General features: G+C 36.7%; 1 protein-coding gene across 1 annotated transcript in view; it reads left to right on the top strand.

Annotated features, from left to right (window-relative positions):
* FAM120B (family with sequence similarity 120B) overlaps positions 1-17,057 on the top strand; it is a 51,325-nt gene that overhangs the window by 16,935 nt on the left and 17,333 nt on the right. Inside the window, exons 4-5 of the mRNA XM_014950432.1 lie at positions 343-515; positions 4,542-4,634. Of these exons, the coding sequence (XP_014805918.1) occupies positions 343-515; positions 4,542-4,634 (266 nt within the window). The remainder of the gene's footprint in view (positions 1-342; positions 516-4,541; positions 4,635-17,057) is intronic.

Genomic DNA, 17,057 nt, shown 5'->3' with positions numbered 1-17,057 from the left:
ATGCTGTGGATCCCCAAGGGGAAGGACACGCTTCTAGGCAAACTTTTTTCTTGCAAAGGGTAAAAGCCTGATGTCTCAAAGTTGTCTCTACTGTTGTAACAGTTGAATTCAGTTCACTGTGCTTAAACATGCCTGTAATCCATACAATTTGTTACAATAAGAGGCCTTAATTTTTTTGTTAATTTATTTTTGAATGCCAGGTTTTGTACATTACATTTTATTTTCAACTCTCTGGTCCTTGCAAGTGCCAAGAGCAGATCAGTTGTTTCCTTTCAGATTGCAATGAGGTAGGCCTGTTTTATCTTGTTGCTGCCAAGATAAAAGAATGGATTTCTTTTGTAGGTGGAACACCTAATTTGAAAACACTGTGGTTTGCCAAAGGACCTGACGTGGAAAAGCAGCGGTATAGTACCTTTCTGGCATGCTTTCACCTTCAGGATGGAATGGAAGAGCTCCAAGCTCTAGAAGCACCTGTTGCAGCGTTCTGCTGCTTGCTGGCCTATCTTATGATGCAGGTAACTGGGACAGTTGCTTCTTCTTCAGCTGTCAGCCCTGATAGAAGTGATTAACTAATAAATGGTTTCCTGCTAGCCTGTGCTGGATTTTTCTCTTAATCATTACTGTAGGCGTAGTTGATCAAATACAATAGTACTGCATTACAGTATTTTTAATTACTCTCCTTAACATGCATCATCCTGTTCAAGAAACACTTGGGTTTTTTTTAGTAGTTAATCGTAACTCTCACATACACATGACAAAATCCCTTGGGCAGTTTAATAGAGTATAAACTGAGGGATTTCCCCTCACTTTTGGGGACCTGTTCTCTTTTTGTGTTTCTTTTGTGTTGTCAAAGAAGACATTCCCTCAGGTGGCTGTGCAGGCTGTGCAAACAGACAATATAAATATTTAGTCAGCTCTCACTACTTTTTCACACCGTCTTGTCAATCTACTCAGTTTCAAGCCAGAACTAAGGATATGGCTCTTCTTATTAAATTCTGAGTAATAGGTGATCATTAGGTAGCTGTTCTGTTATAATTCCAAATATTTGGCAGCCTGCAGTCTACCTTAATTGTAATAAAAAGGAACACAAGATTAAATACAGTATTGCTTCATTATTTACATTTCTATTAGGTATGTAATATATTGTCTGTACTTGCCACCTTTAAAATGCTGATCTCAGATGCAGATTTTCCTCTCTAAGGAGGAAATTATAATGCCTTTATCTAATCTGATAAGCTCTGTTGCATTTTTGCTTACACTGAACTACATTTTGTCTTTTGGTTTGCTGCTTTCCTCAATAACAGATTTATACTGATGTGTGATACATGAAAACAAGTTCTCTCTAACTTTTCCTTTCTTTTTGCTTCATATGTAATTGTTCTAACTTAGATTACACATTGATAATTCCCAGTACGTGTGGGAATTATAGAAATTTTCTATATTGGTCTTTTTTTTTTCTTTAATTTTTGTATAGCAGAGTATAAATGGAAAGTTTTTTGAAGATGAAACTCATTAAACATCATTTTATGCCTTGTGGTTTCAATTCAGCAAGATACATATCATGTACTTAGCTTTAAACAAACTTTAAGTGTTTTTCATATTTGGATATGAAATCCATGTTTCATTATCTATCTTTTCACTGTTTCATGGTGCTATTTCATTTATTTATTGTGCACCCTTTCATAACATGATTACTAAATTATTTGAGAAGTGTTTCTGTAGTGATATTAAGAAGAGAAGTAACGGAACACCTACAGAAATGAGGATTTACTAGACCTTGATTGCAGCATATTAATAAAATGAAAAAAAAAATAATCCTGTTAGGGATATGTTTTTCAGAACCTATTATCCGATGGCTGATGTTAAAAACAGAGATGAAAACAGTTTTGCAGCTCATGTTTTCAAAAATAACCATAGCAGAGAGATCATGCAAAGGGCTTCGTCTGATGGAAGGTTTTTCCTGGCAGTGCCCTTTTCTTAACACCTGTCTTGTTTTCCCGATTCTCTTCTGCCCTCTGAGTTGCACTTATACAATCTGCTCTGTGAACCAGACTAGGGAGTTGATTTGGATTAAAATGTTTTTCATTGCTGAGTTCTTCTAAACTTTCTTAGTTCTCTGATCTTACCCATTTATTTTCTCGAGGGGTTTGAGAGGAAAAAATGAGAGCAAGAATGTCAACAACCATGCTTTGAGCTGGCCATACTGCTTCCGTTTGTTTTATAGCTGAGAAAACAATGCTTGTCTAACTGTGACCCAATTCTTGTCTTGTCGTTACACTTTAGACTTACATTTGTATTAGAGAGGGAAAGGGGATTTTTACACCAAGGATGACTTAAGTTGAGCAATTGTAGATTGTTTTGAAGCAGACTGGCATCATTTTCTTCAGCTCATGTGAGGGAGAAATAAACTTCTTAAAATTTTCATTATCATTTAATATAACCTAAAACCCATCTAATTTCCTCAGAATTTATGTGAGAATATTTAATGAAAACTTCAGATGCATATTTTTTTTAAGTGAGAAAAAATTTTCAATAAGCAAATCTTGACTATATAAAGAAAATGTTGATTTGAAGAGTAATCTTTTCAGTGAGGGTACTTTTCAAATATGCTCCAAATTAAGAACAAAAATAGCAAAAAAAAAAAAACCACAACAAAATAATAGGTCCATCTTTAAAGTTAAGGAAAGGAGTGAACGAGTTCAAATACCAAACTGTGGAACCGCCAAAGAAAGGGGAAATTTCTTTTTCAAGCTCTTACAGTTTTTGAAGAAATCTGACAAAGGAAGTGTGTTAACACACCAAGTTCAGTTACTAAATAAAATAGTTTTCTAAATAAGTGTTTTCACATTCATAAGCATTTTGGCTGATCTGCTATATTGGGGGCATTGCCTTGCTCTTGTACTTGCAAGCAATCTTTGACTTCTTTTTCTTAGGCCAAAATTGTGCAAGCATTAAGCATTGTTTTGTAGATGAAAGTAACTTTTTCTGTTACTGCAATTTATAAAATGTGCAGGTTTAGAAAATCTCTCGTGTTGCCATCTACATAAAGGTGACACTTGACTTGAAATATAGGGTAAAGCAGGGCCATTATCAGACCTTAGCAGCCAGGTGAAGTTAATGAATACCGAGGAGCATTTGGAAAGCTTAAAACTTTTCAGATACCCTTCACATTCTTGTGCTTTATGCAAGTTTGAACAGAATTATAGAGGGCAAATTATTTTACAGTGGGATAAGGAGCAAGTCCTGATTTTGGGGGGGAAAAAAAAAAAAAAGTAAATTCTCAGTAGTGGTTGACTAATTTTTATTTTGAGGAGGAAAGAATGGGTTGCTCCTCCTAAGCAAATAAATGAGTGAAGTAATTATAAATGGCTTCTTAGTGTGGTTTTTTCTTCTTTTTTTTTAAATTAATTTACAACAATATTTTTAAAATATTTTTCTCTCCTTAATTTTTTCTGTCACTTTTTGATTTTTAGGAGTCTTAATAGAAACTTTTAACGGATTGAAATGGGATATACACAACATTCTCTGAAAATCAAGCTGTTATAAGAAAGGCAATGTGGAGTTTCAGGCAGCCTTTTAACTGTACTGTAAGCTCACAGTGCACATTTCTACACTTTGTAGGAGAAACCTTCCCTCGAATTCCAATTGATAAAGAACTGTAATGCTTGATGGATCTCACTTAAAGCCCCCTTTATAGTCTCAACATTTGTAACGTACTTGGTCTTGATGCCCATGTATAATCTGTAGTGTTCTAACAAGAGGAAGCAAGTGAGGAATCAGCCCAGCTGGTCTAGAGGTGCTGGTTTTCTCCTGAGATGATGATATGCCTCTATAGAATCTCAGAATATTTTTTCACAACAGTAAATGCCTCTATTCTCCCTTTTCTGATAGAAATATTAAAGTGAACTGTTACACAAATTTAAAGTTTTCCTTTATGTTTTCCCAGGTTTAGTTTTCTTATAGTTTTGAGTTCTTCCTACTTGAATATGTAACCTAAAAACCAAAAAGAATCCAAGTACATTTTGTTAGATCCTGACATTTAACTTAAAATAGGTAGTTAAAATATTTTAGATTATTGTTAAAGTTTCCAACATATTTGATAAAGGCATCCTGGTGGTTATCATATCTGTGTCTCATTGAAGTGGGTTTACTCTAGGTCTTGATTATAAAGCAATTTATACTTTTTATAAATCTAATGGTTTTTTACTATGCTTAGTGTTATGGACATGAAGACATTTTCTGTTGTTAAGAAACAAGAAGGGAAGAGGAAAAGGGAATATGTGAAGGGTAGGCATTTTATTTGGTGTGTGAAAATTCATGTATATACACTATACACAGGTATTGGGGTATGCACTTCATTCTGGTTCTGAAAGTATCTTCTTCCCTTTAAGTATGTTTTCCTAGATGATGCATTCACGGTGTTCATAACTTCATGAGGTCATTGATTTAAGTTTAATGGGCTTGAGCAAGAGAAACCAATTTTCAGAAAGTTCCTTTTCAGAAACTTCAGATAATGTTTTTTTCTTTTTCATCTGTTTTAGGTCAGTAGCCTCTCTCTGGAGGACTTAAACGCATTTGTGGCAGTCATTCTCTGCCTCAAGGGGAAGCCAGCTGCTCAACTGGCGGGTTTGCAGGTATGGACTGGAATAATTGAGTAACATAAAATGTTCGTGGTAACTTTGGGATAAATATTTTTGGGGAATTTCTTTTACATTAAGTTTTTTTCAGATACAGGAACTGAGGCTCATGGTAAACATATAGGCTTTTAATGTGCTACAGTTCATGTGAATACTTAAATTTGTTAATCACATTAGAAAAAAATAAAATAGAAAGGATGCATTCTAGTGGTTGCAGTCCTAGAGTGAGTGAATTAGTCTCAGATTTCTTCCTGGCTTGGCTTCCAGACTTCCAGCTGATGGAAAATTTGTAATGGTGAATCCTGTTTTGCAACATTGCTACATTCTTTTTTCTTGAGGATAGTGTTTTGGTACATAAGTTGTATGAAAATCACTACATTAAATAAAGTTTAGTATTACTACTTGTGGGAGGACAAAAACATAACATAAACCCAACCAGAAAAAAAATGTCTTGTTACATTATGTGGCCCACTGTAGTGAAGACTTTTTGGATCACACTATTCTGTACTTATTCAGGAGTGAATTTTAAAATGTTTATATACTCTGCAAATCTGGATTTTTCCCCCTTTCCTATCTTCTTGAATCCACATGTGGAAAAGCAGGTTCCCTGATGGATATTGCAGTAGAAGCATCTAAATAGTTCTTGTGTATCTTATTATACAAGTGTATTTTGTAGAGCACTTAATGATCTTATTCTATTGAAATTCTTGATAGTGCCTTTGTTAGTAGTTTGAGCCATAATAAATCCATTTGAAGAGAATAGTGAGGAAAGATTTTGGCTTCTTTCCTCTCCAGGGCTGTGAATAGGTGAGTAACAGTTCCAAAATTTTCCTGTTATCTTCTAGTTAACCTCCCTTCCTGTGCTGTAATACTTGGATTTCCCAGTGGAAAATAGTTGCTGTTTCTCAGTTTGTTGTGTATCTCTAACTGGTCAACCTATATCAAGAGAGGATATTATGTTGTATTAATTGCCATAAAAGTACTTTTTTTGCTTCATATGTAAGCCACCTGTAATTTTTTGGTAGCACCAGGATCAAGTTCAAGATTCGTATGTGGTTAATCTCACTTCACAGGAAGAGTAAAAAATGGTCTGTTTCTCATTTCTATGCTTATGAAATGTGGTATGTAGATGAACTTAATTGTAATTCAAGAATCTTATTTTCAAGATTCCATTTCAGAATAGCTTAAACTGATTGTACTCGTTACTATGTTCATTTAATAGTTTTACAATATTGAGTTATGCTGTTAAATTATTTTAATACGTATTTGGTAATTAATAGCTTAATTTTGTAGGTATTTGTGTTTAAAATTAGTGGAGAAGCCACGTGAAATTTATTACACTAGTATGTCGGTCATTAATATATGGGGCTTGTAGCAGAACAGGAGCAGAGTTCAACTTTTTCTTCTCCGCTGAAGTTAAACATGATCCCTAGAAACAACTTAATTACAGAGCTTTCAAGGAAGTTGTGTTGAACGTAGCATCTGCCAAATTTTATGAGAATGTTTGCTCATTTGCAATTTTGGACTTAACAGTGTACTATTATTTTAAATGTATAAAAACTGTTTACTCCTTCTAAACAGTTCTGTGAAGAACCAATTTGATTTAAAAAAATTGCTGTTTCTTCAAGAGAGTCCATTAGCAAATACATTTTAGCAGAAGAAAACTTAACGTCCACTGTGAAGTATGAGAGAAAATGCCTGTTCTTCTCATAGGATGAAGAGTTCTTTTCAGCCTTCACTTTCAAATCTGCTTTCTGATATGCTATCCATATTTCATAGTTAATAAGATCCATAAACCCACAAATTTATGAAACAGAAATGTCCATGGTTTGAATAAAGTGGGCTAAAGCCATAAAAAATGCAGTTTGCCTCATGCTGAAAGAAAGTGGGCTGTGCACATATAACTAAAATGCACATTAAATAATTGCTTTTTGAGAATAACATAATGTTTATACATGAAGATTTGATTATTTTTCAAAATACCAAAATGTGGACACGATAGAGAAGCGATTTTATACGTTCTTTTCCTCTAAGTTTTTTTTCCTAGTTTCCTTGTGCCCCCCTTATATGGTAGATTAACATTCTGTTTTGCCCAAGCCTCCCATAGAGCTTATACATAAGGTCAGAATTAAATTTTGGACCCCAGGTTGCCTATTTCCCTTCTTTCTATTTTAATCTGGTGTGCAGTTTTGGCAAAAAGCCCAGAGAGCCATCAGTCTAACTTTGAGGCCATTGTAGAGAAAAAGAGGCACCAGCAGTCATGCTTGCACTCTTGTTTCTTCTGTTGTGCTGGCCCTGGTTGTTTACAAGTGCAATTATACATCATCTTTCACCTGTAAGGCATATAAAATGCTGACCAAACAGGAGAGGCTATAGTGAACGATCAACAGAAATGCATTTCTTCTAAGATTTTTCTAAGTATGCAAATATATGAAGAATTTGTATTGGAGGTGAAAAGTTGTGAATCACATCTTTTTTTGAACATGGTAGCCAAGGATGAGATAAGAAAATTTGGTTAAAAAGGAAGTACACCTGGAGAATGGTAGATGAAACTTGGGTCTTGTTAAATGCTTTTAAAAGTGAAATGTATGTCAGAAGATATGAACTCAAAGGTAGTAGCAGATGCACAGGTGGACGTACACATCACCTACTGCTGGAATTCATGGCATTTGTAAGCTCTTTATAGCTTTGCCATAAAATATCCAGTTATGCCAGAATATCTGCTTTGGAGTAATTACATCTTTTGTGCCACTTGTAAAAGGAACAGTTTGACTGTGTATGAGGAGTAAGAAGGTCAAGCACTGAAGTGTATTCCTTCAATTTTTCAAGTGCTTTCAGTTATTTAAAAAATATTACTCATACAAAACAAGGACAACCATTTTAGATCTTAAATGATAAACTCCAGAAAGTCTTTGCAATTTGTTTGCAAATGAACTTTCACAAAATGCATGTTAAGTATTACTTGATTAGCTTTTGGAATAATAAAAAAAATACTTGGCAAACAATTTAACTAGTTTGACAGGCAGAAGTAGCTTTTGCAAGAATTGTAGTTGCATGGAACCTTTGAATATTTTCCATTGTACAGGTGTAATGAAAGCAAAATCAGCTTCCATGTATACAAATAAATACAGAAATAGTACTATACCAATATGACACAAGATAATTTTCTCTGAATATTTTCCTGAGGGCTAGATACCTAAATGCATGCAAAAAAGCAGTATGTTTTAGCATAGTCTGTAGGTATCTCAGGTAGGGTCTTGCAAGTTTCAGAAGGATGTTGCCAAATCTATTCTGCATTTTTAAACTCAGTATTCTTTCTCCCTTGCCATGTGGACAGAAAAGCACAAATAATACCCAGATTCTGAACATTCCAGAATTTCGATCTTCTGACCTATTTGGCAAGCCAAGCTACATTTGTCAACACCATTAGATGTGATACTTTTCAGACAGACTCCAAACAGGCTTTATGAGCTCTCTGTGTTTTTCAAAATATAATTGTTTTAAAAACTCCTCTCTCCCCCAGGGAGTGTATGTTTATTGTGCCTGTGTGACTGTTTCCTAATAAATATTGGCTTGAAGTCTAATTGGATTGAGGAAAACATAAAATACAAGTAAGAATATTGTAAAGATCTCCAAGATAAACCTCTCTTACATACTTAGGACCTGCTTCTGTGATGTACGTTGGTATTAACTAAAGTGGAATTTGAGTGCATTCCCAAATGTTTTACTGAATCAGGGCTTTATATTCCCTCAAAATTTGCATCTTTCAAAAGTGTTTTTAGAATGATAGGTGAGATTGTAACTGGCAGGGAATGGGGAGCAGGGGCTTGAGATGGTTTGCTGATCTTGGCGTTGCTTCCCAGCCCATTCTCTCATCTACAGTCTTCAGGTTTTCTCAGTGATCTGGGCTAATTGGAACAAAAGTCAGCAGTATGGGATGTGACTGCAAGCTGATATTGGTTCAGTTCCTGTTCAACCTCAGAAATTTACCTTTCTTGTCATTTCCTCAAGATAATCTTAAATGAACTAATCCAAATAGAAACAGTTCAAGTGTTCCAGCAGCTAAATTACTTCTGGTCTAAAACACTGAAAAAAAAATTGCATGATTAATCAAGAGAAAGTTGCATCAAATGAACCAGCTTCAATTAAATGTGTATACTGAGGCTGAATGTATTCAGGCTTCCATAGTCTGCTTGACTCTTAATAACTGTGTTTTGGCCTCCCAGGCCTCCATGCCTAGTTCAGTATCACAGAACCTATTTATTTTCTCTAATGACTTTGAAGTGGTGGGTATGGCTCCCCCATTCTGTTACTGAAAGTGAAGTATTGCATTTGCATAGATCAAGCATTAGTTTAATTCATGAAATTAGTCATTGTTTACAGTATTTTTTGGAAGGTCCCAACTCTAATTCTGTTGCTATTTTCATAGTCATCTTCTGAAGTTTGGAAGAAATTCAAGTTTTCTTGGTCCTGCTGCATGGACAACTGGCTCTTTCTTTGCTGCTGTTCAGTCATAAACATATAAAAAAACTTTCTTAGGCTAATGTATTCAACTTCCAGACAAGATTGCTCTCCCCCATTTTCTTCTTTACCAAATTGGGTATCTTTATTGGTATTATTAGCATCTGTTTCCCTGAACATTTTTTACATTTGACATCAGCTCAAGTATCAGAATTCACATAACTGTGTGCATTCTGTTGTGTGTCACTGGCACAACTACCAACCCCACCAGGATTAGATCAGCTCTTCTACCTTCTGAGAATAATTCATTTATTTCATTGGTTGCAGTTTGCTTACGGAGAAAATCTTGAGCAAGCTTTTGAGCAAGGGCCTTAAAATAGAGGATTTATGTTCTTTTACGTGGAAGATAATCTTGCATTTTTCTCCATAACTGTATGAGGTTGCTCTGCTTTTCTGTGAGTTTTCCCTTTGCTGCCACGTAGCTCATTATTAGCAGGGTTTCAACAGCAACGAAATGAGCAATGTTTCAGTTATACATTCCTTTTAGACTTCATATAGCATAAAGAATTTTTCATAACGTTTGAGGTAAAAGACACACTGGAATTTCAGATAACAAAATTGCTGTTAATTTTTAATCTACGTTCAATAATACTGCAGAAGGTGAAATACAGTTATTAGTAGTGCAAGTAATAAACCTCTCCCAAAATATTAAGCAAACTGATAGCTTTGAAAAAGTCAGAGATAACTTATTAGAGAGGGAAAAGAATAATTTCTGGTATCAACTGACATTTTCTTGCCAAGCTGGCGTTGATCAAAGTGTACGTTTACTCATGAGGTAAATAGTTTTCACTTCCTTGCGTGTTGTGGGTTGGAAGGAAGAGGCAGCACATGAGGGTTGGAGGTGTGTTTGTGTGGTGTAGGTGGGTTTGCTCTCCATTGCCTTTAAGGACTGGTCCGTGTACCCCCAGGGCAGGTGATGGGCAGGGGCTGGAGCCAGGGAAGGAAGCGGTGGCACCCACCTGCCTGTCCTCTGCCCAGGGCTGCCTGCACCTGCCTGCATGCCCCTGTCACGCCTGAGCAGGAGTGCAAGCTGCACATCTGTCTGGGCTTTCCCTGCAGAAGCAGATGGCTGTATATAGCTTCAGAGAAGCGAAAACGTTTTCTGAAATGACCTAATGAGCCATTTATAGGTGGATGGAGAAAGAAGATAAAAGAAGCCTTTAGGCATATGGCTACAGTGCTTTGTAGGATGTACTGGAATTTTTCAAATTACAACAGCAGAAATGTTTGTCTTGAAGGTACCAGAAACAGCAAAGATAACCAAGAACTGATTTGTTCCCCTTCTTCTCTAGAGTATTCTTGACTGACATTGTAATTTTCCATGGGTTAAAAGTCAAGACGGTGTCCAGTTCCTATCTGTTGCTTCCTCTATGACTTGGTCAAATTGTTCAGTTCTTTCTCATATTTTAGTTCTTCATTGTAAGACTTATGCACCAATAGTCTCAATAATATAAGTTCTTTAGTGAATTTTTAATATATTCTTAAAACTAATACTGCTGTCACGTGTATATTCTCCTCCCTTTCAGCTTTATTTTGAGATTATTTCATTTGACGTTCACTGAACATCATGTGCTGACTTGTGGTTGAAGGACCTTTTTATAAAGAAATGGAGCTGTGTTAAGAGAAGAGTGATATGTGTCCATTGTAACATCCCATACCAGCATTATATCTCAATACCTCAAGACATCATCACTCGTTAAGACAATTCTGTTCCAGTGTTATAACTGAGGAAGCAACACACAGGGATAGCAAACACCAGATGTGTCAAGGTGGTTGTGTGTTACCTCTAAACAAAAATAGTGATTTATGGGGAGACTTAGCTAATTGTTTAAGAATCTAATCAGCATGTCTAGTGTCTCACCAGCACTAGTGGGAAGTATATGCACAGTAACTAAAGAGGCATATTACATTCAGCTAGGCTGCTATATATTCCCCTGAGAGATTTAAAAGAAGAGACATTCATTTCCTTGCAAAATGCAAAATTGTCTATGTCTTGGTGTTAGCAAGAGCAGTTAACGCATGCCTAAGTATTGTTTCCTATTTAGCAATAGTTTTCTATTTACTAGAACTAGATGATCTATAAGGTCCCTTCCAACCCAAACCATTCTATGATTCTATGATACTTTCTGTGTATAGGATACAGAAATACATCTTGGCAGAAAATATTTTTATGCTAGAACTGAAGTTCTATAAGTTCCTACTAAAGTGAATGAGAACTTTACTCCTGAATTTAACAAAAGCAGATCTATGCCAACACACTTTTAAAAAAACTTTCTCTCAACCTGCTCAGTGTTGTTTACTTTTACAGATGTATGTTGTATTTGTACAGTGAGGCTTCAGTACAACAGAGGCACACTTCAGTCTAGCAACAATGGCAAGTAATATTTTTCAAATATAGGAGGCTGAAAGCATAGTGGTTCTGCAGGAAGTTTATTTTGGCGCAGCACCACGTGTGAAAAAAATAGGTACCTTTTGTTTTAAAATGGCTGTGGATCAGTTCCTGACGCTGGAATGTCAGTGAATGCTTATTTCAACAGCAAAGTACCTGCAGAGTCCAATGCTGGCTGAAGTGCTGAAGTCCCAACATTTAGCTTATTACAGAGCATGCATTTTCTTTTAAACAACATTCTTCTCCATGTTTTAATACACCTTTAAAAGTGGCCAGGTTACTCTCATATAACCTGTTTATATTCAATTTGCTCTGACATAATGCTGATAGAAGAAAATGCAGAATATTGCATGTAAGTAATACTATTTTCATTAAAACCATTATTTGTAGTCAGTTTATGAATAGCTCAGAAGACCATCTTCATGCAGTAGCTGTGTGCACCAAACAAGGACTCTAATTTCAATGGATGTGTTCATCTGAACTAGGGCATGGCATTGGTGTTCTTGTGCCAAAAGGTAGCAACTTTCAAGCCTTGTATGGCAGTTTTCCATTCCAAAAGAAACAGACGCTCTGGAAGTGAATACCCTATTGCAGCTTAATTGCAAATTAGTACCTAGTATCTTGAACATACCTGATCACAGGCTGCAGGTTGGCAGTTCCTTTCACAGGTCATCTGAGAGACTGCTGCATTCATTCATGGTTGGATTTGTCTTGGACCTCGGGCTTGTCGTGAAATAACAGCAGAGCAGTTCTTCTTTTCTTCTTCAACCTGTGGACTTAACACCTGGAAAATTCCTTAGCCAGGGCTGTTTACCTTGGACCATATCACTTCAAAAGGTGAACTGTAGTATCAACAATCTTATCGTGCAGCTGGTTTGCAATACAAAGAAACTGTCAGAGAAAAAGAAAAAAATAACAAAACAACTAAAAACTTATATTGCACTGGCAAACAGTATTTTTCTCATGGATTTCTCTATACTAACCATATTGGTTCGATGACAGTTTTATTTTTAAAATTTATATACCAGATATGATATTAGTAATAGTTGTCAGACTATTTCTGGAAGCTGCAGAGCTTCAGACATACTAGATTTTCCTAATGTAATTCTGCTGTCGTTTACTGGGCTTTCTGTTGGGTTCAGTGGGGAATGGATCAGGCCCTTAAAAAGTATGTGATCAAAACAATGTAAGAGAGGGAATGGCCAAACATTAGGACTTAGATCTTGAGCATCTACTCTGACTCTGGAGAGGAATAGAAAACAAAACTAATTTTTAAACTTGCCTCCTTGGACAGTTTTAGAATTGAACTCTCACCTATCGAAATTTCTTTGTAGTCACAATGATGTCTTAATCCACGGCAACGGTTTCACAGTTACACTGCAAAAAATGTCCACAAGATAGGCCACCCAACAGCAGCACAGTGGGCAGTTGTGAGCCAAACCAGCTATCGTCTGCCGGTATAACGGGTGGCTGTGGAAGGACAAAGGACCTTAGCAAAGGTGGCCAAGCACGCTCTGCCCAGGGGTCATGTTGGTGGCAGAATTTTTACTCTTAAAACTTTGTTCCATGGATCAGTCCCTATGATTAAACAAAGGCAAAGGGCTGGGGTAAGGCGTGGATAAGGACTTTAGATTAGGAGTGTGGTCAAGATGCAGGTAGTGGCAAATGAAGCCCCTTATTTTAAAGATTTTGGTGGAGTAGTCAGTGTGGAGTAGAATACAGAAATATATAATAAGCATCAGAAAGTAAGGGAGTGGAAGAAGTTTGATCTTTGAAGGTTTACGGTGGAAAGTTACTGGAACTAAGAGAAGGAAGTGACCTTTTGTTTTGTTCTTTAATTTTTTCTCCGTGTCCCCTAATAATAACTTCGGAATTTTCAGTCACACTGACTAATTTCAGTCACATTTGACAGAGATGTAGGAGTCTCTGAGAGAAATAAATTAGTGCTGATTGTTTTAAATAGACAGCTGGGGAGAAGGGGAAGGCTATCTAAATTTCCCAACAGGAGGAAGCTTTAATGTGACATCACATTATTAGGGCATCCATGTCAGAGGGAGACGTTGCTACAGGCATGGGAAAAGATTTCAAATAATTACTGAACCATTTCAGATGCCAGTGACATAGCACATAGAGGAGCCCATCAGTTTCTGGTGCAGACATACTAGGAGTCTGTCAGCATTTTATCCCCCATCAGGGACAAACTTTATTAGTTGCAAGGCAGATGCAGCTACCAATACTTCCCCTTCTCATAACATTTAACTAACGTATGAAAAAAAAAAAGGAAAGAACATGTGATCATAAGACTTTCCAGAGTCCCAAACAAAATATATACTGCTACCAAATAAATCCAATATTATCTATATGAGGGAAAGGTGAAGGGGTTCAAAGATAAGCATGTCACCAAAACCAGAAGCACATATTTAAGACAGTAAGCATTAAAATCCTAATGAATCTATTGACTTTAATAGAAAGGATGTGGCTGGGCTACAGTCAAATGGTTAGCCTGATGACTATAACTCAAAATTTATGTGAATGTTCTGTAAATATCACATGTATTATGGACTGTCATTAGCCCAATAGTCATTTAGATCAGAGTTGAGGAGTTGTGGCTAAAATAAGAAAATTAATGTTATTTTAATCTTTTTTTTGCAGGTGCTAGTGTGCTGTCTATTCCATAACTGTGTATAAATGGGGCTAAATTTTTAAACTGGAGATGTTCATCATCGCAGAAATGTGATTTCTTCTGGGTTTTTTTGTAGATGTGGTTAAGAGCTCCGATAAAGGCCAAAGTTTTTGAAAATTAAACAAGAAATGAGAAGCAATCTTTTTGGGACTGAAGAAGATTTTTATCTAGTTGCAGATAGGTTAGCAGTATTTTGTGTTATTATTTTATAGGGTGCTTAAAGGTAAAAGCTTTTGAAGCTTTTATTAGGTTGACTTCATTGGAGGTTTCAGCTTAATGTAAATAACAGTGTTGTTCCACAGAGAGGTATCATTTTACATCAAACTCCTGATAAAACCCAGTAAATAAACTTTTCTCAACATATAAACACAAAGCAATTGGGGTGTTTACTGCTAAATATTTACTGCAAAGCCTTAGAAGTGTTTAAAAACTGGTTTTTCTAGTTTCTGTTGCAGCAAATGCCCTCGTAGGATCTCTTTTCAATCCTCCTTTTCCTTTACACACACCTTCTTTAAGCAGGAAGAGCTTAATTTAAGCCGTAATCTTTTATCAGAATAAACCTTAGTCTTGTTTCCAAAATACTGCTGCTCCTCTCCCTGCTCAGTTGGACAGGTCAAGGAAGCCGGTGATGCACTACACTCCCAGCAGCCCTTAAAGCTGCTGATGCCAAGTAAAGGTACTGTGTCACCAGCCCATCTCTGTAGGATAACACTCCTTAAATTTGTCACCATTGCACCAGTTTAGGTTATCTTTGCTCAAAAGCAGAGCATACAGCTCCAGTGCACAGGGGTATTAGCATCTTCTGGCAACTCAGGCCAGGAATTTATGCTAACAGCTGAAGGCAGGAAGGTGTGGAATTCAAGAACGGGCTCTTGTCTTTTGGTTGAAAGAATTTGTTTAGTGATACTTTCCATTGCAGAGAATTTAACTTCAGTGAAGTTGTCGTCAGTTGACAGTTTATCTCTTTATACTTGGAACACAACGTGCCTTACCTCTCCTAGGCAAAGCTAAGCCTCACTGTTTTCATGACAATTTCCTGAGATAGGATCTACCCTCTGCCTTTATTGCTCAAGCATGAATTCCCTATGGTTAAACATTTGATCATTTAAGGTACAGGTGAGTTTGGGGGAGGTAATGTAAGAAGTAGTATAGTGGTAATATACTGACTTGAGTTCAAATGGATCTAAAAAAAGCCAGTTAAACTAGGAAAGTACTCAGACTTTGATCGCCATCACTTGAATTCCAGCAGTTTATTGCTTGGTAAAATTTAATTGATTTTTAATTGTTGTTTTGCAATTAATTAATTTTAACTAGAAATTGGCAAATACTAACCTGACCTTGAAAGTTGTGTTTTCTTTTTCATAACAGAGACGGGTATGTTCTTTTGAGGGTGGGTGGGGTGGCGAAGGGGGGAGGGAAAAATGCCTTATGTAATTTTAAAGTTATGTCTTTTTAAATTTATATTTCAAGATGTCAGCCATAGCCATATCTTCTGCATTTAGCTCAGCCACAGGAAGAAGGCAACAGATTAAGAAAAAAATTAAATGTGCAAGAACAACTTTAACCTAAATAATAATTATTAATGCATTGAAAAAGTGTGTCCCCAGAATGTTGTTGAAAATGCTACTAAAGGAACCAGTTTTTAAATGAAGTGTAGTATTTAATGCATTGAGATGTAGATGACGTGTTAATTAGCGCCAAGTATAGAATTCTAAAATTATTATGATCATATCTTTACCTTTCTCCTTGGTTTCTAGAAAGGAAGCTGGCGAGGTGGCTTTGCCAGTGGGTACAGTTCTGGCTTTCTTTTGTGTCTACAGATATGTAACATGTTCAGATACTTGCCCTCACATTTCAAGTGTGGTAGAACCTCTTTGTTTTCTGTGGAGTTTAGAGGATTCAAATTCTGTTAAAAGGATGAAGGAGTTGTGGGGTTTTTTGTTATATTCTGGAACATGGGATGTGCAGCTTTCAAATTGCATAGGATAAAGTTTAGACCTCTATCAAAAAATCACTTGTGAATCCACAAAGAAGACTCAGAGGACTAGTAGCATTTCCTTAAAGTGTTAAGGTACTTTTACATTCTGATTATTTTTTATTATTGTTAAAGTAGATGTAATTTAAACTGGAAATTTACATTTCATATACAAGATACATGTATTTTTCTTCCTGCAAGTAAAAACTCTTCACCAGGATATACAGTCTCTGGGTATTAGATTTGCAAACTGCTCCTGTGAGCAAATGCTTGCTTCTTGTAGAGCCCCTTTCTGTGGTCAGTGAGGATGCACACAGGCACAGAGAGCAGCCTCAACTTGTGGTCCACAGGCTGAAGCCCTGTGTTTCTAGAAAAAGGTGTGATAGGAGTGTATGATGACAGCTTTGCTAGCAAAGACATTTCTCAAATTGTTAGAAAAAACCACTCTACATCAGTGATGTGGGTACTGTAGCACTTCTCTCGCTCTTTTCAAGTGGGCTTCCCCAGTCCAGCTCAGGCCTTCTAAGGACTATATCAGTAACCTCTGCTGCAACGATACCAGAGGACAGTGAACTTTGAGTTCTCTTCTCAGCCCTCGGTTAATGGTGGTGAGTAGGAAAAGAAATCTCTTCCCCCAGAGCCTGGGAGGGTGGGGAGCTGCGGTGGGTACGCGCAGCAGCAGGGGCACGGCGCAGGCAGCTGGTGCAGGAGGAGCAGTTCTCACGCACTCCCTGTCTCTCTCACACAAATGTCATCAGCTGGTGGTAGGAGCAGCAGCAACGGGATCACAGGGGTGTATCTCACATGATTCACTGGGGTCCTGAGTTTACAAAAATAGCGAAAAGAACAGAC

The sequence above is a fragment of the Calidris pugnax genome, unplaced genomic scaffold, assembly GCF_001431845.1.
Source record: "Calidris pugnax isolate Ruff unplaced genomic scaffold, ASM143184v1 scaffold24, whole genome shotgun sequence".
NCBI lineage: Eukaryota > Metazoa > Chordata > Aves > Charadriiformes > Scolopacidae > Calidris > Calidris pugnax.
This window is presented reverse-complemented; position numbering and strand designations above follow the sequence as displayed.